Here is a 24605-nt window from a genome sequence, read left to right on the forward strand (position 1 = left end):
TTGTCACTGAGGTTATTTTCTCTAATCTAAATACTTTTGAATTGAAAAGAAAAAATATTTTTATTTGTAATAAAATTGTTCATGGATCGGATTGAACAAAATAAAGTTCGAACTCAACCTATTCAAGCTCGTTTAATTATTTAAAATAAATATTCATAATATTTTAAATATTTTTTAATTAAATTTAAATAAAAAAAGTATTTTATTCTGTTTATATTCAAGTTAAGCCGACCTGAAAGGAAAATATATTTACCTATACCGAACCTAAAATTAAGACGAATTATTTGATCTATAGACAAGTCTTTTTTTTTTTTTACATATATAGACAAGTCAAATTAAGTGCAACAAAAATAATTATTCAAAATTTGATATAAAAAACTTAAACAACACAAAGTATTTGTTATTATGCGAATGACTTAATTGCATATCTAGGTCGGTGGTTACCAAGTAATTATCTAAAAAAAAGAAGAAAGAATTAAGTGTAAATACTGGAGAATCTGGCGTTCGATCGCATCCCCATTCCTAATCCTGCCTTCATGTAACAACCGGCAGCAAAGATACTTACCTTTCGAAACATTTTTTTTTCATTTTAATTAGGTTGATTAATCTCACGCCTCGCCTAAGATGCCCTCGTGGTTTCTTGCTGCACGGAAGTTAGTGAAAAACAAATATAATAAGATATGAACGTAATTTTTTTTTTTTGATAATTCGGATTTTTATTACCCAAAATAGCAAGATTTAACTACAACCAATCAACAAAACAAAAACAGTCTAATTACACAACCAATGATTGGCTAGACTATACCCCAAGCATTACAAAGAAATAAGTTAGTACTATCTAGTCGATTTATGGTCTTGCCCCTAAGACGAATTGCAACCACGTCAACAATTTCTTTAAGAATAACGTCAGTAGAACGGAAATGGCCTTGAAATAATCTCTGGTTCCGTTCTTGTCACACGAAGTAGATGAAAGCATTCCAAGAAATCTTCAAAATGGTGGTTAAGAGGGACTTTCCTTTCCAAGAGGAACAAGCACGAGTTACCATATCATCCCAAGTCAAAGTAGAACAGTTCATTCCATTCTTGATAAGAATTGATTTCCATATACCAGCAGCCAAGGAGCAATTATAGAAAAGATGATCTCTGGTTTCTTGATGAGTGTTACAGTTTAAACAAAGTCCATATGTGCAAATTCCCATTTTTTGTAAACGATCTCTGGTAGGTAATCTATTCAAAATGGCCATCCAAGCAATCAAGCTATGCTTACGAATATGCATAGGATACCATATTAGACGTTGCCACATAACCTTCTGCACTTGCATTCGAATGTTCTCACAGATTTCCTTAGTTCGCATGAAACCAGAAGCAATTAAAGGAAAAGCAGTAGGTCTCAGTTAGATTCTTTTGAGGCCCCAACTAACGTTTGTTCCAACCTCGAAATGCAGAAATCCTGCCCTTCAAGAACGTAATTGTGAACCCACGCAACCCACAATGAGCCATTACCAGCAAGAACCTTTTTTATGAGGCTTATAGTGCATGCTCGGTTCCACATAGATGTGTTAATCAGACCTAAACCACCTTCTGATTTGGTGAGGCACATACTATCCCAGCTTACCCGAGCTCCTGCTGCAGTTTTATCTTCACCTTTCCAGAAGAACCTTGCGCATAGTTGATCGACTGCTTTTAAAATCGAGACTGGAAGAACGTAAAATTTTATGTTAAGGGTGAACTTTTAAAACTTTAAAGAGAATTCATTTATAAGTTTTATAGGATAAAACAAATTATTAATGAAAAATATAAAAAGAATATATAAAATATATAATACTTTAAAATTTTTAGATGAAGGACTGCTCCAATCGTCCTAGATATTCATAAACATAACATTATTTGAGAAAAGTTTAATCAATATTTTTAGTGTGGAAATGAAAAAGGAAAACTGTGTCGTGAAATTCAAAGAAAGGCAACGGGCACCTTTTAATCACATCAAATTATCTTTGGAGATTTGATTCTCCGGCCTTGTTTTGTTTTGCCAAAGCTAACCCTTTCCGAAATTAAAATTATTCTATGTGCCCCCAATTTCGAACTAATTAAGACGTAACACCTAGCCTGCATGGTTCGACCCCACCGCACCTAACATGATTAACCCTCTAATTTGCGATTTAGCTGTCTCGACCATGATTAGACCTTATGATCACAAAAATAACAGCGATTATGACCCATCGACGGAATTCGTCCAAGGCTGTGTTGGCAAATCCACTTTCATTTTGTGGCTTGTGACGTAAAACATAATTTGCATGTAAATTAATCAAAATATAGACTTTGCTTAAATCACAAATTGTATTTATGAATCCTCTCGGATGTTGACAACAGGCTCTGAAAACTATGGGTTGTGGATGTTGAAACGTTTTGTTTTTCTCGCTATCTGCAGAAGAAAACCAAAACTCATTTTGGAGGAGTCGATGGGGACAAAGAATCCCTCCTTTATCCTATGCCTTACCCTCTGTCGTAACCGTCTTTCGGTCGTGCCCCGGAATTGGGCTTCGACTTGGATTAAACGAATTGGAGTCGCCACCGACCACTTATTTTAAAATAAATGGGTTGATCGGATACCCTATTTCTTACCTGATCTGCGCTTTTCCAGAAATTTGTCGGGTTCGGGAGTCGGTTACGGTCAAGGAAGGATTAGCACCCTTGAACCGCCCTTTCGGTACCAATTAATTTTTAGGTTGTCGTTAAATGCGAAAATTAGAAAATTTAAATTAAAATTAAAATTATTCGATGTGGAAAGCTTACTTTTGATTGACTGAAGTTTCTAAAAAAACAATCGAAATGTTAGACAAAGGATAATAAATAAATTTTATATAATTAAAAGGGAACGGAAAAGAAAAATTAAAAAAAAATGCTAAATAAATGAAAAACGTTGGCCCAAAAAAATAAAAAAAAGGAATTGTTAGTGACTGAAATAAGATACGCCTGAAATTTGAAGTCAGAATTAAAAATAATAAAAGCTAATATCAATGACTATAACGTAAGCATTACAGGTTCCAGGGAGCGGATACATAGTTTACCCATGAACGAAATTACGCAGAAAGTCCCTGAGCAAAACGACGCCGTTTTACGCGCATTATATAAGGGGTATTTCAGGCCAAAAACGGTCACTCACCCCCCATTTTGCAACTTTGCTCCATCTCTCTTAAAAGAGAGAACTCTGGCTTCTCTCTAGGGCCATCCCACCGATGGGAAGCTGATCACCGGCCGCCGTCGTCTACAGCCGCTGACGGCCGCCGCTCGCGGCGGCCGAAAAACTAAAACCCCTCAAAATATTCCTCTCCAACCCCGGAGCCCGGATCTAACCACCAAACAACGAACTAGGCCCTAGATCGGAGTAGATCTACACAAATGTACTTGGCTTTTCACCTTCGCCGACGAAAGCTCCTCGCCTTCCCGATGCAACCACAGACGAAAGCCTTCGGCTGTGACGATATCCTTCAAAACTTGAGTGTTCTTTGATCTCTTGTTTGGTTTTTTGTATTTTTGTACTGTTTTTGTTTCGATGGTTTCGTGGTTTCGATGATTCGATTTGATGATGGTGCTTTGGTTCTTGGTTGTGTTCTCTGTTTTTTTGATCTGTGTTGGTCGATCTCGGTACCGTTGATGGTACTGTCGTGGTGGTTTTACCTCTCGATGATGTTGTGGTTGTGCCTTGTTGAGGCTTTGGTGGTTGTTTCCTGGGTAGATCGTGGTTGATGGTCTTCTGTTTACTCTCGTGGTTAAGATGCCCCCCCCCCCCGTCGTGGGTTCTGTCCATTTGGTATTTATAGGCCTTCATCGGCCGTTTTCCTGTTCCGAAATACGGGGCTGGTGGCCGTTGAGGGTTGACCGGCTAAAACGGGATGGGTCAGTCCCGATTTAGCCGGGGCTGGTTGCTTCGTGACCGGATTTTGGCCGGTTTTCTCGCCTGGCTGTGCGTGCCTTGTTCCTCCCTCGTGCGGCGCAATGCTTGACCGAGTAAACCCTAACTTGTAGGGTTTGGGCTGGTTCAGGCCCCAAACATATTGGACCCGAACAGTGGACTTCTCACCCAATCTTTGGACCTGGACCATAAACAGAATAAATGAAATTAAATGAATAAAGTGAATAAAATGAAAAGAAATAATACTAATAATAATATAGACTATATAATATATATATCCCAAAAAAATATTTTTTAAACTATATATTATATTTAAAAATGTTTTCAAAACTATATACCATATAGTTTTCAAAAATGATTTTTAAAAATATTATATGAGTTTTCCAAAATATTTTTAAAACTATATATTATATAAAATTTTCAAAAATGTTTTTATTTTAAACTATACATTATATTTTTAAAATGATTTTCAAAAATATATGTTATATAATTTTCAAAATGTTTTTAAAACTTATATATTGTATATAAGTTTTCAAAAACGTTTTTTTAAAAAAAACTATATTATATATATTTTCAGAAACCATTTTTTGTAAACTATATGTTATATTTTTCAAAAACACTTTCAAAAATTATACTATATTATCGTATATATGCCTATAATAAATAAAAACTCAAATTCGGGTGAAAATGAGTGTCTACACCCTCCTTGTTCTATTGATTTTGTACAACGGAATATGTTTCTTTTAATGCCGCGTAAGGTAATCAAAGAAACAAGAATCTAATAAAGAGCTACTTGGATGTTGACTTCAACATATATGTTGATTGAACTCAACAGCGTAGGGTGTAGGCTTTTGCTTTATGCACCAAATTGTCATTCTTGATTTCAGTGGCAAGCTTTAGAATACACAGTGCAAAAGAATAAATATTCTTAAAACAAGGTAGGGAATTTCATAAAGGTGCCATTGAAGTTTGACTTAAACTAGGTTTCTTTCCATATTACAAAAACGACAACAGGGAAAGACCATGAAAAACAAAACACAATTGGGCCGCAGCAACTAGGAACGGTCTATGTATTGGATTCATTCAAGTTGGCCGACAGTCTACGCCGACGCAACCGATAGATAGACATGCTGCATGCAAGAAAAGTGTAGCATCTTTTCGTAATGCAAAAGTTGTTTTGTTTTTTGAAAAATTGTCCATAATTTTAGCATTAGTGGGGGAGTAGAGAAACGATTTGGAGAAGCCCGAGGCTTAAACACTATGATTAAGGAATACCGTCTTTTCCTTTTCTTGCATCTCATGTCTTCATCTTCTTCACGATTTTTGAGACAGAACGAGTGTGTTGATGTCCGAACACCGTGAACATAGATATTCCATTAGGGCTTTTTGGTATGGTATCACATCAAATAGAGAATTGCTTTCTAAAAATGAAAAAAAAAGTTATTACACTTTTCTAGGACATTGTACAAAAAATTGGACTGGTGAGAATACCACGTAGTTTAAACTAAATATTTAGTCACCCATATATTATTGTAATTATGTTTTAATCATCTATTTTTTTATAACAATCAGTATCCAATTTATTTATCGACTAATTCGAATAGGATAGTGCAGAGGCGATGGCGACCCTCCCAAACCAATTAACTTCATTCACAAACGTCATGATTTAAACCCCTGACCTTACTTAAAAGATTTAGTGCCTCATCCCACTAGATCAATTGGTTGTTGGTATCTAACTATTTTTTAAAATAATACCCCAAGTTACATTTTTATTCCATTTTGATCACTAGTTGTTAAAAAAATAAATAGAACTAATAACGTGATAATATTTTCCATTTTGCTAAAGTTACATCTATTGATGACATGTCAACATCACCATTAATTTTTAAATGGCTAATTATCAAAATAGAACCAAGACATAATGTTAAGTATGATTTGGAAAAAAATAGTTGTGTGACCAAAACAGAACCATAGAAATAAATGGGTGACTAAACACATAGTTTACCCTTTTTATATGCCTTTGGTTGGTGGCACGGTTTCATTGATACTAGAACGCCACCGTTTTAAAGATAACCGGGTATTGGAATATATACAAAATGGGACCCCTGGTATTGAATTTCAAGCTTCAAAAAGATATATCATTGGAACATTCTCCCCTTCCTTGTCTCAACAAACTACTTGATGTAATTCCTTAACTAAAAATCAATTATGTATATATGTGAATAAAATCTGTTAATTGCTACCCTTTTTGTCGGTTAATATCGATTGTAATTGATAGGTACACTTCTTCTCTCTGAATGGTATATCCAAGCTAATTTAATAAATACCTATATAGATTATCTTCAGTCAAACGAGTATTAGCTTTTTGATGTTGGTTGATTTATATATTAATACCTATATGGTAATGTGCTAGCAGGATTAAAAATATATTGGTCAAATGCTGTTATTAGTGCTTATAATATGTATATGATGTAGATTTAGTCGTCATATACTCTAATTTGATTAATTGTCCTTTTTTATGAAGTTTCAAATTTTAATCTTATTAAAAGATATATGAATAATATGACTAAATTGCATGGACTTAAAATGATCAAATTGAAGAACATAAACGAAATCTACAATTTACACATAACTTAAAGAGTAATAGCTTAACTTTACTTAACGAATTTCATGGATACTGTTTGAATTAGAACTAAAATTTCAAAATTTCAAAAGTTGAAGGATTAAAGTTGAGAAAATTAGAGCATGTAAACTTATGCATAGTTGAGGGACTAATAGAAGAATTTGAAAAATATATATTTTCATTAGCTAGCAGACCAAAATGTAAGGCAGTGACTGTTTTGTCCTTTCCTTAAATTGTTACAAGTAATGCATGAACCGAGTACCGTTCGCTCAAAAACCTAAACCATTCCAACAGACCACGTGGCTTGGAGATTATTAGAAAACAAACCCAATTTGATCATTGCAAGGGAGAAACATGCAGGAATTATAATGATTATATCGCGGTTAAAAAGAGAGATTAATCAAATCAGATAGAGTTTTTGCAAGGCTTCTAGAGAGCACATTTACGAAAATGGAAGACATCTTGATTCAGTAAAGATAATGGTCCCTGTCGAAGAATAAAACTTCACTTTTTTATTTATAATCTCTACAAACATATATATTCATCAACATCACTGCTAGCTGTAATAATAACCTTCTGACTTTAGGAACTAAGGTATGATTATATGTAGGGTTGTTCTGTTTATACACTAGCATTCACCACGTGGCACAATGCGTCGGGTGATGCCGATGATCTAGTGAAACTCAACAGGTCTATCTCGCCGTTGTATCGAACGGTTGGTAATTGGAGATCATGATGATGATCGGAACCGGGGTTGCTGTACGCGACGGAGATGTCGTTGAAGCATGCCAATTGCCTAGATGTCTCTGTTTGGCCGTTGAGTTGTGAGGCTACGAGCCGGTCGAGTGCTGCCCAGTTTGTCAGCCTTGAGTCATTGCTGTAAACCCAGTTGGGATCACCGCCACCACCCACATGATTTGTGATCGAACCTTTATTGTCCATCATCATCGGCTGATAACAGTTGAGGCTGCTCGCCGAGTTGGGGCTCTCGAGGCTCGGCAGTTTCATGAATGAGTCCGGGTAGCCATTGCTAATGGCTGTCTCGATGGGCCTGATGAATCTCGAACTGTTGTTTGCTATACCATCTTCATTACAATTCCTTCGCATGTGTTCGAGTGTCTGCTCTAAGTCTCCTTCATTACACGAACCGAACATATGGTTCCTGGTTTCTGAACTGAAAGATGAGCTGACGGGATTATCCAGTATTTTGTGGTGATTTTTCTTCTTGAAGATACGACATACCACCCATCCCTCTTCTTGTGTGCCCTCTCCCATAGCATTGGAGACCTTGATTTGTTAAAAAAATTACTTCCAATATTAATTGAATGGCCAAAAAGTATCAGAGTTTTTGGCTTACTTACAGTTGTTTCAACGATGTTATCGTCTAGCCTGTATTCGTGCATGATCCAATCAGATTTTTGGCCATGAGGAGCTCGTCCTTTGTAGAACACCAAAGTCTTCCTCATTCCGATCCGTCGGCAGTTGCTATATATGATCTTGTCTCGACCGGTCGCTTTCCAGAACCCGGCAGCGGTGGCACGGTTGGTGCGAATTCCGGTTGGATACTTTTTATCTTTGTGGCTAAAAAAGTACCAATCATTCTGAGGAGTGGTTCCGATTTTGCAACTCTCTGCAATTCAATTCTTGATAAAGGAAATGGAACGTATAATAAAACCAATGAGCAACTTATATAATCATATTATATTATGTACCTTGAATATCCCATGGCTCGAGCTTATTAAGATCAACATCCCGAATTACATCTAAATCTATTTTCTCATATGAAACCTTCTTTCTGAGATAGTATTGCAAGAGCTCCTCTTCGGTGGGATGAAATCGGAATCCTGGTGGGACTTGAGACTGTCCGTTTACAGATATGTTCACGTTCTCCGGCATTTGGAATGGCAATGAGATGAGAGAAGTAAATGATTCCAAAGCTGCTGTGGGCAATGGAGTATGTGGAGAAGGCTATATATATCTGTGTGTGTGTGTTTGCAGAACATAAAAAGGCCAAATTAACATACAAACGAGAGAAGAAAAAGAAAAATGGTTTGCGTTGTTGATGGGGACTGGTGGTGCCGGCTAAAGGTATAGAGAGGAAGTGTGGTGAGGTGATAGTAGTAAATTGTGGTCTCAATATAAAGATAATATCATAATATTTTTTTAATGTTATCGCGACACCATAATTATATCGTACTATAAAAGTATAGTTACTTTTTAAAAAATAAATTATATTCTGACGTCTGTAATATCCACGGCTGCGAGTGTATGACCGAAAGTGGGAATTAGGGTTACTATGCATTGGAGAAGAGCCAGCTACCTAGATGGAAAGAGGAAAGACATTATTTTGGGGTTGTAGGACCCAATGTGGGGCCATGGCTCCATCAAAACTATGACCTTCGACCTTAAAATCTCCATAGAAAAGCACCTCTTAAACTACCCAACCTACATCCATCATCACCTGATTCATTTCTTTCTCCCATGAGAATGCAGTACGACTCGTAATTAGTCAACGATGAATACCTAATTTCAATTCAAAGAGATAATGGGCTACGCATTAAAGGTGGAAGGTGTGGGGTGGAGGAAAGGGTAACAAAATTTAATCCCATAATTTATAGTAGAGCTTATGTCTTGAAAAACTCCAAGCAGCAAAGAGTGAATAATATATTTCATTAACTTCGCCTTTCATGATTATAAGTCTTCATTTCAGCTTTTGCCTGTATAAATGTCAATGGCTTGGTGCTTGTCTCTTGTTATTTGAGCTGTTTCTTCTTTTTCCTTCTATGCTGTGACCTGTACTTTTGAATGATGGATTTAATACATGTGATGAATTATTGGCAACACTTTTAGGATGCAAAGCGATCCATCTTTTTAATTTTAATTTTCAAAAGATAAAAGTTGATATATATATCTTGATCGGCCCTTAATTAATTATGCTCACCTAAATAAATATTAGCATTTGAAACCCATTAAGCAATCTCAGTTGTAAAAGTGAGTTTGTTTTTTCCTAAAAGTCTTAAGTTCGAATAATTACATTTACAGAGTGTGTGTTGTCAATAAGTAGGAGTAATTATAAACAGATACCTACCTCAGTGGTTAAAGGAACCGTTGTTGTTCCTAGAGGTCACGAGTTTGAGTACCATCAACTGCAAAGATGATTGAACTTTCATTGTCAAATAATTAAAAATACTTAGAATAAATACTACTTTGTAATCCCCTTTAACTTAATAAAAAAATCACTTAAAACCATAATCTCTAATACCGAATATAGGGGTAGGTAGGCCCTAATCACTTAATTATTTTTTATAATTTATAATAAAAAAATATACGTTAAAATATGCTCCTAATCACTGCACTCTTTGTATATTTAAAATTTAGACATTTTATTTTAATTTTGAAGAATTTAGCCAATTAATATTGTGTTAGCTTTGAGAAAAATTAGCAAACATAATAGAAAATCAGAAGGTAGAATAATTTAAGCATAAACCTAGCTAATTAATTTAACTAAACACTCGTTGCTGTGATGATGTCACGTTTCGTTTTTTAATACTGGGTTCAAAGAATCCATTGAAATCATTCCAAGTCCAACTAACGTACAAGGACGAAAATATAATATATTAAAATAAATGTCTAAAAAGTATTATTTCCCCTATTTATTTAACTAATTATAACTAAGATATATCATGGGTTTGGATGAATTTAATCATATAATTTCATAATTAACGGTTTATTTGTTTTTTTTTTGTGGGGGACTGTTTAAGTGTTAATGGCGCGTTTGGTTGGAGTTATATTTGATTACCAGTAGATTGAAATGTCATTCCTTTGTTTGGTTGGCAAATATTTTCAACTCCTGGTAATAATTTATTTTCAACAGTAGTATTTTTGAGGTATATTATCGGGAATGTGATTACCTCATTCCCTTAGGTATTGTTGGATTACCGACATTTTGGACTAAAATGCCCTTATTTTTAAAAAAAATATATATATACTTCATCTGTCGTTGAATAAATATTTTTTAGGAAGGTTAAATTATAAATTCATCCTTAAACTATTTTAGATTTACAAAAAAGTTCATAATTAGAATTTTATATAAAATTCAAGGGTTAAAATAAAATTTTACCATTTCATTAAACCTATTTATCTTTTTAATTTTGTAAAAAAATTATATATATTTTATGAATTTAATTTTTTTAAAAGAAAATATATAAATTAATTAGAGTAGAATTCAACTTGTTAAAAAAAACAAATATATAATAAGGACAATTTGGTAAAATATACATTTTAATAATATTTTATTCTTTTAACCAAACACTGTAATCTTACATTCCTGCTAAACAGACCAAACACAAAATACAATATTCCCAATAATCTTATTCTTACCGGTAATTCTATTCCCGCCGATAATCTTAAATTCTGTGAATTAAATGCACAGTAAATAATCAATTTTCACGCATTGTAAAAAGGACGTGGTTACATGAATATATTATTTTCGATTTATATTAAAATTACTTACTTATTTGGCTTTAATCTCACTTTATCTTGAATTTCGTAATTGTGCATTTAGTTAAAGGAAGTCTCAAAAGTCTCCATTCTAATCAATTTTATGCTCTGAATTCCTTTAACTCTAATAATTGATATCATGACGGACCAACCACTTTATAGTTTAGTTACTGACACCCGTATTTTACTTTACATTCCTTCTTCTTCTTCTTTTAATCTTTTACAACCAAACGAATTTAGTAGTTAAAATGATAATTATTATTTTTAAAAAATTTAAATTCGACTAAAATATTTAATAAAATTGAGTATTTATTGTTAAATTATTATAAAAAAATTCATACAAATACTACCCGCATACATAATAATTAAAAAAAATTTAAAAAAGCCACTGATATTGGGGCAGCTTTTAAGGATTTATTAAGTGAGATTGTGGGTGTTGGTCGATTCCATGACAAGCGCTCCCCAGTAGAATTCTTATATTTTTGCCTTGACAGTCCATTGTTCCTGCGATATGAGAATGGGGAGATTCTCATCCGACCGGAGAGTTGCTTGAAACTGATTAATTGAAGATAGTGGAGAATATTTCCCCATTCAAGGGACCAGTGCCTAAAAAAAAAGATGATGAAATGAGATAAGATGCCTTCGGCATTGCCAATAAAGCCTTCTTTTATGTAATTAAAATTAAATTATATAAAATTAAAAGGTGTATGCCAGGATGGACCGGGCAGAGGAGGGGGACAATTGTCTCATGAGAATTTAAAATCATCATATATTTTAGATTTTTTAATATATTTTCTATTAAAAATTTATTTTCGTCCTTAAAATTTTGAAAGTTCAGTGATAATATCAAATTCTGAATCTATCATTGTGTACGCCTAATCTCTTGGCAAGCAACAAACCTTTACGTGCAACCCATTATTCAGCTTGCATACCATCAATTACAATAAAAAAGACGTAAGATTTTGTGTTAGAGGTAAACTTATGAGTTTTTAGGTGACAAAAACAAGTTATTAATAGAGAATTAAAAATACTTAAATTATATGAGAATTTAAAATTTTCAGGAGAGCAACCGTACTTGCCCTCTCTCGATCCATCACTGGGTTACAACAATCTTCAATGGAAACTATGCGTCTAAGGATGAGCTCTTCTAATTTTAGGAGGGGATGAACTTAAAAATTCCATGATGGTAAAAATAAAATTTAAATAAAAAATATATATAAAAATCTAAATTTTAGGATAATTTTAAATTTTAAGAGTAAAATGGTCTCCACTCACCTTCCAATCCATCCTTGCATCTATCATCCTTTGTCATCTTATAATTTATCAACTCTTTTTGCTCGGATGCTCGATTTTAAATTATTCAATCAAACTGGGGCGTAATAACAATTGGGGTCAGGGCCCTAATCCCATATGTACTAAAATTTCATTATTGCTATTGGTGCTTTGATTGGACCAGATGCCAGCTGTGTCTTTAGCTTAATCGAACCGGATCCTGTCCAATAAGGCGCAAAGGAGTCTTTGGGTGACGGACTCGATGAACGTTCTGAGCCAGTCAAAAGCATTATTTGTGGGTTTTTTCCCCGTTCCACTTCGCATGTTCCAACAGCTATTACGTCAAATTCCTCGCTATTCAGATGTTTGGTCGGCGACTTCAGACACCCTTTTCTTGCATCAACCTTTAACAAATTAGTGGAGCATGTTTCAACGCTTTGACAGAGCCGACCACTGCATGGCCATCCCGGTCTCTGAACAATTTATGCAATGAACCCATTCTTCTCGATCCACCCAACGATTTCTCTTCTCCATCTGTAATAAAACAAAAGTGATGAAGCTAAAATCGAAGATGATAATAATGAAAGCAGTGCCTCTGACGTACTCTTGAGACTGCCTGCCGGTTTTTATTTGTACTTACTTTTGCGGTGGAAGGATAGATAGTACGACGGTCTCCACTTGTTCTAGGTTACATCTTTTCCCAATGTCTCAGCTCGGCTTCTTTGTCAGTTGACGCCAACAACATCGTTCTTACACGATTCCTAACTACTCAAATTTTCATGTTTTTTTATTACTTCATAAATATAAAGGTTTTTTCTTTCATAATTTCATCGAAGATGTCTGTCTTTGCATTATCATTTACCAACCCATCTTTGTATTACGGAAACTTTTACATAAAAATTTATTCGTTTGGAGGGAAGTTTTCTTTAACTCTATAAACTACAAAATTCCCTCGTACTTCTTTTAATATATTTCGATAACAAATATATAATTATAACTGTAAAAAGTAAGTACTTAAAATAGACGGATTAATATTTATAAATAAAATAATAATAATAAAATAGATAAATAGGAGATGTTTTTTTGTGTATGGATAATTTCAAATTTTATTACCTAAAGAAAACACAACACCTGCTACAAAAGAAACACCAAACTACAACCCTATTGAACATCAAACTAAGCAACAAACAAATCCAAAATCCAAACTCTTTCTAGAATAAAAAACCTGAAAAGAAAAACTCTATATAGAATATACCCTCTATACAACTACACAATTATACTCCATGCCAACCCCAATCAACTATTTGCGCTACAACATTTCTCCCAAACCCACCAAATAATCATGTAATCCAATCCTACTAAATATAACAAAACCTTCAGCAGAATGAAAAACAAAGAGTAAACTCTGAATAAGAGACTGTCCAGTGAACATTATGTTCTTATGGACCCACGCTCCTCAACAATTAAGCAGCCAAAGCAACAACTCTATCAACCCAACAGCAAAAGAAAAAATCAACAAATCCCTCAGTCAAGGCAAAGCTTCAAATTAACCTTATTAAGCTTGTTAATACAACAACCCTGCAATTTAGCACAAATAGTCACCCTAATGCATTCAAAAATCTCTTCAACTAAATGAGAGCATCCCTTAAAACGCCTAAAATTGCGTTCTTCCCAAACAAAATACAGAAAACAAGTCTAAGCCAATTTCAAGATACAAGCAAGCAAAGACTTCCCTTTGAAATTAACAATTGCCCAAGCCAAAACTTCGTTCCAACACATTGATCTGTCATTCCCAAATTTGATAATTTATTCCAGTCAGTGTATAATCGTAAAACGAACGATCATTCCCAAATTTAACACAATATTTTTTAATTTATACACTCAAAAAAGAAAATAATTATAATTTAATTGATTGGTTTTTTTATGAAAAGTATAATCTTAAATTAAATTATTGTTGGAGTAAAGAACTTGTAGATTTCATTTTCATCAAGTATATCTCAAAATAGATCATCCTATTAAAATTGTAAAATCATTAAAAGAATTATTATGTTCGTCTCTCAAATTAAAGTTTGATAAACTCATTAAGTTTTGTCAACACACCTTTTCGTCCTACTAGAATTCAAACTCCTAAAGATAGGATAGAATTTTGTTAGGATTCAAAAAATAGGATAGAGTTCTACTATTATTTAAATTCTTAAAGATAGGATCTACAAGCACTATAAATAGCCATTGTAACTCACCATTTGAGGACACGATTTACACACAAAACACAGAGGAAAGCACGGAAAATACAAAGGCAAAGTTGTTGTAAACAATTCGAAAATGAAATAAAAGGTAACATCTTTTTTTTACATTGTTCGTTCATTTCTCGCATGTGCACGTTATTTTTCTTGAGATTTGGTTCGAATAACCCAAAACGTGGGTTGCGCCGATGACTAAAAAAGGGTGGGATTTCGAAGTTTCGAACCTAGATCAACCCCCGAGGCGTGTTCATTTTTTTAAAATATTTAATTCTCCCCCGTAAATCATTTTTTCCCTACTTTATTATTCTTGTTATATATGCATATTATTTTCTATTAATTTTATTATATATGTATATATGTTTTTTTATTAGTGTTATTATATATATATATATATATATTTATATTTCCTATTTTGCATGTATATACGTATATTACTTTTGATTTTCTTTTTTTATTATTATTATTTTACTTATATATATATATATGTTTTTACTTTTTATATATTTTACTAATTTATTTATCTATTTTTATATTTATCCTATATTTTATGTTTTTATATTCTTTACTTGTTTTATTTATTTATTTGCATTATCATTTTATTTTTATTTAGTTGTTTGTTGTGCATATATTAGTGTTATTGTTTTTTTATTTTATATTCTATTCATTTTATATTTACTTTATTTCTTACTTAATCTCCTTATTTTATTTGTTTTACTTTATTTATTATTTATTCATCTCTTCTAACCCATATTTTGACTTTTAAAGGGTATATTTGTAAATCCGTCAAAGGTAAGTAATTTTGGATTATTATTTTATCTTTTAATTTAACTTGTTATTTTTCTTAATTAAGACAACTGGAAATTACGTAGTACCGAAAGGGCGGTTCAAGGGTGCTAATCCTTCCTTGACTGTAACCGACTCCCGAGCCCGACATATTTCTGGTAAGACGCAGATCAGGTAAGAAATAGGGTATCCGATCAACCCATTTATCTTTAAATAAATGATCGGTGGCGACTCCAATCCATTTTCCTAAGTCGAAGCCCAATTCCGGGGCCCAACCGAAAGACGGTTGCGACAGTTTGGCGACTCCGCTGGGGACACAGGTAAGTGAGTCAGGCTAAGATAATTTCCAGTTGTCTTTTCAACGAAAAGGGTAAGTTTAAATTTTAAGGTAACATTTCGATCCTTATTGCTTACTTTTGATTATATTTTTTCGCGTAAATAGTTGTACTAACCGTTTTCTCAATGATTTCAGCCCTTAAAGTATTTTTTCATCTAAGGCTCTAAACCCGAGCTCCAAACCCGTTTTAAGTGGGGGTGAAAGCGACGCATTCGTGTGAATTTATTCACCGCATATGCCTAGCAAGTAGCCTTCGGGATTCATATACCTTATGTCTTCGTGTGAATTTATTCTCCGCATAGACATAAGGAAATGTGTCCTCTCGAGTTTAACTTAGTCCACATGAGCCTGTGATGGGTTTAGGACTAAGGGTCTGGCAAGCCCAAGGGGGCACCAGCAAGGAGAACTCGGGTACCATTTTTTAGCACCTAAACCGGGAGACTTTGAAGAATTAGAGCCTACCCCAAAACCTCATTTCAAACCTTAGGATGCCAGAATTATTTCATGCTTTACTTTCTGTTCAAAGCGTGCGAACTAGATAAATATGCGGTTAGGACTTGTTCAAAATCAACTTGCGGGATAGAGATCATGTTCGGGTAGGAATAATAAGCATGTGGGGTAGGACTTTCATTTTTATGATCGTTTTTTATTATTTTTCACCTCACTAACTCTTTTCATCTTTATTTTATTTTATTTTATTTTCATCACTTGCATCATTCAAAAGAGGTCATTGATCCACTAAAACGTGTTTGTTAAAACTCGAATAATCTGAATCCATGGACAAAGGTGTTGTAATACAAGAGATGAAAATACAGAGGATAGTCTACAAGGCGACTATGTGTCACATTCAATCCAGAAGACGTGGTGCCCACAATTGAAGAGTATATCACTCTACTGCATTATAAAAGACCCAAAATGAACCAGGTCTACATCAAGCACAATGGAAGCTTATCTTTGAAGAACTGACTGGCAGAGGTTGCAGGGGCAAGATGAAGGTTATGTATCTCGGAAGTCCCTTTGAACACAACAATGGCAAAATGATAGCTGAAATTGAAGACCATTGCTGGCGAATTCAAGAAATAGATTAATGAACTTCACATAGTTCCTATCAATTAAGGGCTCCAATGACGAATTCATTGGGAACATACTCAACAAAAGTAAATGCTCGAGATGCGATCATTCAAGACTTCTTGGACCAGTATGAAAAATAACTCAACATTTTCACAGTTCATCTAGAGAGGCCGGAGCGGTTCGACAGGTTATTCAACCGGTGAAAGACGAAAGCAGAAGACTAGTCAACATGTCAGAAGCTGTCAGGATATTTTTGTCTCTTAAAAGATAAAACATTTTTGTCCCCAATAAGGATTATTCATAATAACAGGCACATTTCTTGGATCAATGCCTCGAACATTTCATGCATTCTTGCATTTTTGCATCTTCATCTACATTTTTAAGCATATTCATAAACATGAAATTAAGTCACGGATGATTCGATGAAGTGGTCTTAACCACATTACACCACATGAAAGTAAGATTTTAACAATTAAAGAAAAACTAAAATCAGTACAGGGGGAGCTGGATCAGCTGATTGTAGGACTAAGCCTGCCAGGATGATATGAGAAAAGAGTACCCATCTCCTAAGGGCTACGATGTTGAAGTTGTTGCCACATAAGGATTCCCAAACATTCTTCTGAAAACTGTAAGGCGTTTGCCGAAGAAGGGGGCATGGCATATACCATTTGCACTTAGAGGATTATTTTGTTTTAACACATCTTTTAAACGATTGAATTCATGTTACTTTTTAAGGTGGAGCAATTGAACAAATTTTAATCTTTAGTTCTTTGAATATTAAATGAATTAAGGATTCTTTTAATTCTTCAAGAATTATAGATTTTTGTCATATGACAAGATTAGACCTTTCTTACCCTGTCTCAAACCCTAGAATAAAACACCTTGATTCTTTACCCAAAATAACTCATGGTCATTTTCAAAAAACCAAATTTTGACATTACCTCCATTTGAAATTCTTGAACATTACCTTTATCTTTTTGATACACCCACATCTTTCTTTGAGTCAATAAGATCACACAACTGTCTTTTTAGACTCAAAATTAACCTTTTTTACCATTAAAACCCAAGGCATTGAGTTGTTCATTTGAATATGAGCATTCTTCTAAGATACAGTTTGGGGCATCTCGCTAGGAGCCTGAACATTGAGACCTGTTGGGAGCAAGGAGCAGAAAAAATAATTCATTCGAAATAATTCTATCATGCATTAATTGCACTGTTTTCATGTGAATAGAATTAATCCTGAAAATCTATCCCCCTGGGGATACCTCTTCTGTGAAGACTTATATGTATGAAATGATGAACGGCTTTCTTTCTTTATCCCTTCACAACAGGAGAAAATATATATCCCTTGCGTCCCCTTTTGAGCCTATAGTATTTTTTTTTCTTTTGATTCAACCCTAACCAAGGATCACCCTCCATACTGGGGGCAAGGTGGAGAAAATCTGCTCACATGAGTGAAGACATTGATTCAGATGAGATACCGAAAGGTGAACCAAATGCCAAGTGCGATGATTCAATCAGAACAAAAAGAGGAAAAAGAAAAAAGAAAAGAAGCAAAAAAGGAAAAAACAAGAACAAAAAAGAAAGAACAAAAATAAAAAAGGGAACAAAAAACACATGCAAAAATTCCCTAAAGACAAATGGTGCATCAAGCTTCAATGAGATTGATCAAGCACAATCATTCCCGAATCACTGAATCCCTTCACTCAAAGATCATAGAGCATCAAGAGAAAGAGACATTTTGAGCAAGACAAGATCGATGGCATCAGAATGAATTGATCCTTGGTTCAATACCCTGAAACACTTATTTGGGCCTATTTATCCTTTTCTTTCATAACCACGAACCCTGGCCTACATTACGTGCCTTAAAAGTCCCTTCTAATCATACATGGATTTCTAAACAGAAGAGACTATCTTCAGATTTCATCCCGCCCATCAGGATTAATCTTTGTTTGCAAAAAAAAAACAATGTAATTAATGTATGGTAGAGAAAAATAACAAAGGGGGGTTCAAGACATAAATCCTGAATAATGTCTTGAAACCAAAGGAGGATTCGAGTTGAAAACCTGAAAAGGCGGCTCGAATATAAAAATTGTGCAACTGAGGTGATCACACAAATTCCTTGATAAGGCATCGCACAATCCGAGTGTGACAACGAAGGTTGGGAGTCAGAGAACACTTCCAGTAGAGAAGCATGCAAGCTACCCCATCAATCCTTTGAGCATGCAAGCTACCCCATCAATCCTTTGAGCATCAAATGCCAAACCTTTGACCAAACACAATGACCTGAGACTTTTTATCCTTTCCTTAGTTGACCATCTCTCAAAGATAGCTTTGATCTTGACACTTGTCAAATAACTATAATTTATTGAAGGATTAACATTATAATTAATTCTTTGATATCCGATGAACTCTAGTTTTATGATTCGTCTCAATTGTAAAACCGTGATAGGGGCAATATTTTTAAAACTTGAGATTAAACATTTTTTGAAACTCTTTTAATTGATATTTTCATGACTTTGAATATAGAAGAGAAAGAAAAACATTTTTTTTTCAAACAAGACAGTATCTCTAGAGTGGATCTTGGTAAATGACATGTGACTCTCAAACACAAAGCTCATGCTTAGAATCAATGATGAAGCAAGAAATGAGGAACATTTGGGGTATCTTTGAAGATTCAACATCAAATATTGGGGCATTTTTGGATATTGAGGCATCTTTGGGGATTCAACATCCTAATGCGAATTATCGGACCTTTTTCAGGAGATAAAATATAACAAATTCATGTTACATGCATCTTATGCATACATTTTAAGCGTTATATCTATCATTTTCTTTCCACATACATAATTTTTACAGCTTTAGAGTCAAGTTCGACTTCAAGACGAAGAATACTCGATTCAAAAGCACCTTTACAGATTGATGTCAGTTGTTTAGCTCAGCAGCAAGAAACTACACTTCAACCAACTCGACAGACAGAAAGATCGACATTTACAATATAAATTCTGTCTCGCTTGAGACAGTTTCATTTAATGCAGATGATTATCTCACTTGAGATTGCTTTTTTAAAACAGACTTTGTCTCACTTGGGACTGTTTTACTCGAAAGAAGATTTATTTCACTCATGATTGTTTTTCTTAAAACAAGATTTGTCTCACTTGAGACCGTTTTCACTAGAAGAGTTTTTCTCTCTTGAGACAGTTTCCCTTGAAACAAATTTTGTCTCTCTTGAGACAGTTTCTCTTGAAACAAATTTCGTCTATCTTGAGACAGTTTCCCTTGAAATAAATTTTGTCTCTCTTGAGACAGTTTCCCTTGAAACAAAATATTTGAATATGTTTTCTTTGAAACAAATTTCGTCTCCCTTGAGACAGTTTCTTTTGGAACTAAGTTTTGCCTCTCTTGAGACAGTTTCTCTTGAAACAATTTTCGTCTATCTTGAGACAGTTTCCCTTGAAACAAAACCTTTGAATTTATTTCCCCTAAAAATAATTTTGTCTCCCTTGAGACAGTTACTCTTGAAACACAAAATCTTCAAATTTATTTCCCTTAAAACATAATTTTGTTTCCCTTGAAACTGTTTCTCATGAAACAACAGATATCTTTGAGATCGTTTCCCTTGAAACGAATTCTATCTCTTTCAAGACAACTTCTTTTGAAGCATCATCTGAACTGTTACACTCAGCTCAAGCACATACTTGAGATGGTCGAGAAGCATTTCTCAAATCAAAAATAGAATGTGCACATCAGATTTGAACATTTGAAGAATTCAAGATCAGGGATCAAAATTTGAAGATTCAAGAATCAAGATTCCAGACAGGCAACTGGAGATCGAGATTTCTCTCCAGAGCCCCAAGATAACATATGTTGCATATGCATTTTAGGCACACCTAAGAGCATTGCATCCATAGCATCACATATATGGATAACTTTTCAGGTTTTAGCTAGAGTCAATTTCAACTTCGCGGCGAAGGATATTGCACTCAAAGCGACACAATTTGCTCGAGAGTGGATTTCAACTTCACGACGAAGGATATCTAGCTCGAAGCTAAACTTCACAATAAAGGGGTCTCCACGGTTTCAACTTCACGGCGAAGGGAATTATGTCCACCCGCAACATACAATACTTGGATTTCAACTTCACGACGAAGGATATTCAAGTCAAGGCTCAACTTCACAACGAAGGGGCCATCCGCGATTTCAACTCCATGACGGAGGATATCGTGGCACTCGAGACAACACAAGTTCAACTTCACAACGAAGGGACGGCTGGTTGTCAACAAACAACTTCTCAATTTCAGAGCCAATTTCAACTTCACAACGAAGGATATTGGACTCCAGACAACGCAAGTTCAACTTCACGACGAAGGGACCGCTGGTTGTCAATAAACAATTTTCCCAATTTCAGAGCTAATTTCAACTTCACAGCGAAGGATATTGGACTCCAGACAACGCAAGTTCAACTTCACGACGAAGGGACCGTTGGTTGTCAACAACAACTTCCCAATCTCAGAGCCAATTTCAACTTCACAACGAAGGATATTGGACTCCAGACAATGCAAGTTCAACTTCACGACGAAGGGACCGCTGCTTGTCAACAACAACTTTCCAATCTCAGAGCCAATTTCAACTTCACAACGAAGGATATTGGACTCCAGACAACGCAAGTTCAACTTCACGACGAAGGGACCGCTGCTTGTCAACAAAATTTCATTCAGAACCAATTTCAACTTCACAGCGAAGGATATTGGACTCCAGACAATGCAAGTTCAACTTCACGACGAAGGGACCGCTGCTTGTCAACAACAACTTTCCAATCTCAGAGCCAATTTCAACTTCACAACGAAGGATATTGGACTCCAGACAACGCAAGTTCAACTTCACGACGAAGGGACCGCTGCTTGTCAACAAAATTTCATTCAGAGCCAATTTCAACTTCACAGCGAAGGATATTGGACTCCAGACAATGCAAGTTCAACTTCACGACGAAGGGACCGCTGTTTGTCAACAACAACTTCCCAATCCCAGAGCCAATTTCAACTTCACAACGAAAGATATTGGACTCCAGACAACGCAAGTTCAACTTCACGACGAAGGGACCGCTGCTTGTCAACAAAATTTCATTCAGATTCAATTTCAACTTCACAACGAATGATATTGGACTCGAGACAACACAAGTTCAACTTCACAACGAAGGGACGGCTGGTTGTCAACAAACAATTTCCCGGTTCCAGAGCCAATTTCAACTTCACGACGGAGGATATTGGACTTGGAACAATGCAACTTACTTGGATTTCAACTTCACGACGAAGGATATCCAACTCAAAGAAAGATTATCTGCCATCAAAATTGTCGAGTTCGACTCCATTCAGCTCGATGACACATCAATCACACTACTTTCCGGTTGCAGTCGAGGTTTTCAAGTCGAGAAGAGGACCTGGGTTAGCCGTGCCTTAGTGACAAGCAACCATTTTCAAACAGCATAGCTTAAGTCAAGAAAAAGCTATCTGTCAATGAAGATTTCTGAGTTCGATTCCGATCCAAGGTCTTTAAACCGAGAAGAAGACCGCAGGGTAACGGGAAGCCACGTGCTGATTCAAATTCCGAACTACGGCTTTAATTTCATATCATTTCAAGATGAACTCGACTTCACGATGGAGGAGTCATCCGTAACTCAATTCGACAGGGAGTTATTGAAACATCAGAGTCAATTTTCAACTCCACCAAACGAAAAGTGTGTCTTTTAATCTTTGCCCTATCCCCGTTACACGACTATGGGCAAAGAGGGGCAGCTGTCAACACACCTTTTCGTCCTACTAGAATTCAAACTCCTAAAGATAGGATAGAATTTTGTTAGGATTCAAAAAATAGGATAGAGTTCTACTATTATTTAAATTCTTAAAGATAGGATCTACAAGCACTATAAATAGCCATTGTAACTCACCATTTGAGGACACGATTTACACACAAAACACAGAGGAAAGCACGGAAAATACAAAGGCAAAGTTGTTGTAAACAATTCGAAAAGGAAATAAAAGGTAACATCTTTTTTTTACATTGTTCGTTCATTTCTCGCATGTGCACGTTATTTTTCTTGAGATTTGGTTCGAATAACCCAAAACGTGGGTTGCGCCGATGACTAAAAAAGGGTGGGATTTCGAAGTTTCGAACCTAGATCAACCCCCGAGGCGTGTTCATTTTTTTAAAATATTTAATTCTCCCCCGTAAATCATTTTTTCCCTACTTTATTATTCTTGTTATATATGCATATTATTTCTATTAATTTTATATATGTATATATGTTTTTTATTAGTGTATTATATATATATATATATATATATATTTATATATTTCCTATTTTGCATGTATATATATATATTACTTTTGATTATTATTATTACTTATATATATATATATATTTTTACTTTTTATATTTTACTAATTTATTTATCTATTTTTATATTTATCCTATATTTTATGTTTTTATATTCTTTTACTTGTTTTATTTATTTATTTGCATTATCATTTTATTTTTATTTAGTTGTTTGTTGTGCATATATTAGTGTTATTGTTTTTTTATTTTATATATTCTATTCATTTTATATTTACTTTATTTCTTACTTAATCTCCTTATTTTATTTGTTTTACTTTATTTATTATTTATTCATCTCTTCTAACCCATATTTTGACTTTTAAAGGGTATATTTGTAAATCCGTCAAAGGTAAGTAATTTTGGATTATTATTTTATCTTTTAATTTAACTTGTTATTTTTCTTAATTAAGACAACTGGAAATTACGTAGTACCGAAAGGGCGGTTCAAGGGTGCTAATCCTTCCTTGACTGTAACCGACTCCCGAGCCCGACATATTTCTGGTAAGACGCAGATCAGGTAAGAAATAGGGTATCCGATCAACCCATTTATCTTTAAATAAATGATCGGTGGCGACTCCAATCCATTTTCCTAAGTCGAAGCCCAATTCTGGGGCCCAACCGAAAGACGGTTACGACAAGTTTGTCTCATTAGAACCATCAAATTTTAGATTATGAATTCTATAATAGTGATAATTTCAACTTTTTTAGTCGGTAGATTCGTCAAACCCATCTTATTGGGACAATCCAAATCCTAAACTATAAATTCATTAAGAACGTGAAAACCCAACCTCAAAAATTTTGGCAGAAAATTTTGGCCCATCCATCGATATCGATGCTGTTTTTTCGGTTAAGGAAAATTGCTGCAGAGGAAGAAGGGAGTTGAATGAAGAGAAACAGAAACAAGGAAAAGGAAAAAGACAACCCAGACTCTCAAGGTTGTATGAATGAGCGAATGATATCTCAGACCCACAAATGGTTGAAACAGAACATGCAAATACCCAGGGAAGGGAGAGAGGAAAAAATAAATAAATTTCAAGGTTGGATACAGCGAAGCAGATGTTAAGGAGTCCCCTCCTTCAGGCTTCAGCACGCTGATATGTGTGTATATATATATATATATGTGATCTGTGGTTGTAAGAGAGAGAGAGTTTTGAAAAAAAAAGTCCAAGTCTTTGATTTTTTTCATTCGACAACCTTGCCTGCTACGGCCGTGGTACGCACTAGCAGCTTTTGCTGGTTTTCCTTTATTTTATTTCTCTCATTCTGCTTCATATTATCATCCTTTCTCTCTCTCTGTTGTGTTATAACTCGGTATAGGTAGGAGTATATATATTTATGTATAAAGTTCTTTTCTTTTCTTTTCTCTAATTCAGCTTTCTCAACAGTAATGGAGGAACCTAAGGAGTTTTGGTTGTGAAAGTGGCAGTTATTATTATAGAATTAGAAAAACAACTGCAAGAGGAGGAAGAAGAAGAAGAAGGTCCTTGTTT

At 34.6% G+C, this 24605-nt stretch overlaps 1 protein-coding gene across 2 annotated transcripts; it reads right to left on the bottom strand.

The window, feature by feature from the left end:
• Positions 1 to 7027: 7027 nt before the first annotated feature.
• LOC120141204 (NAC domain-containing protein 43-like) lies at positions 7028 to 8469 on the bottom strand. Of its 2 annotated transcripts, XM_039156137.1 has the most exons (4): positions 8249 to 8468; positions 7898 to 8166; positions 7631 to 7823; positions 7028 to 7567 (listed from the first exon to the last, which is right to left on the bottom strand). In XM_039156137.1, the coding sequence occupies exons 1-4, from the start codon at positions 8430 to 8432 to the stop codon at positions 7158 to 7160; spliced, it is 1056 nt and encodes a 351-aa protein (XP_039012068.1). In that variant the 5' UTR covers positions 8433 to 8468; the 3' UTR covers positions 7028 to 7157. The 2 variants fall into 2 exon arrangements, with proteins under 2 accessions (XP_039012068.1, XP_039012067.1); XM_039156136.1 differs by having other exon boundaries at positions 7028 to 7823; positions 8249 to 8469.
• Between the last annotated feature and the right edge of the window lie 16136 nt (positions 8470 to 24605).

This window comes from Hibiscus syriacus, unplaced genomic scaffold, assembly GCF_006381635.1.
Source record: "Hibiscus syriacus cultivar Baekdansim isolate YM2019G1 unplaced genomic scaffold, ASM638163v2 tig00110794_pilon, whole genome shotgun sequence".
Classification (NCBI taxonomy): domain Eukaryota; kingdom Viridiplantae; phylum Streptophyta; class Magnoliopsida; order Malvales; family Malvaceae; genus Hibiscus; species Hibiscus syriacus.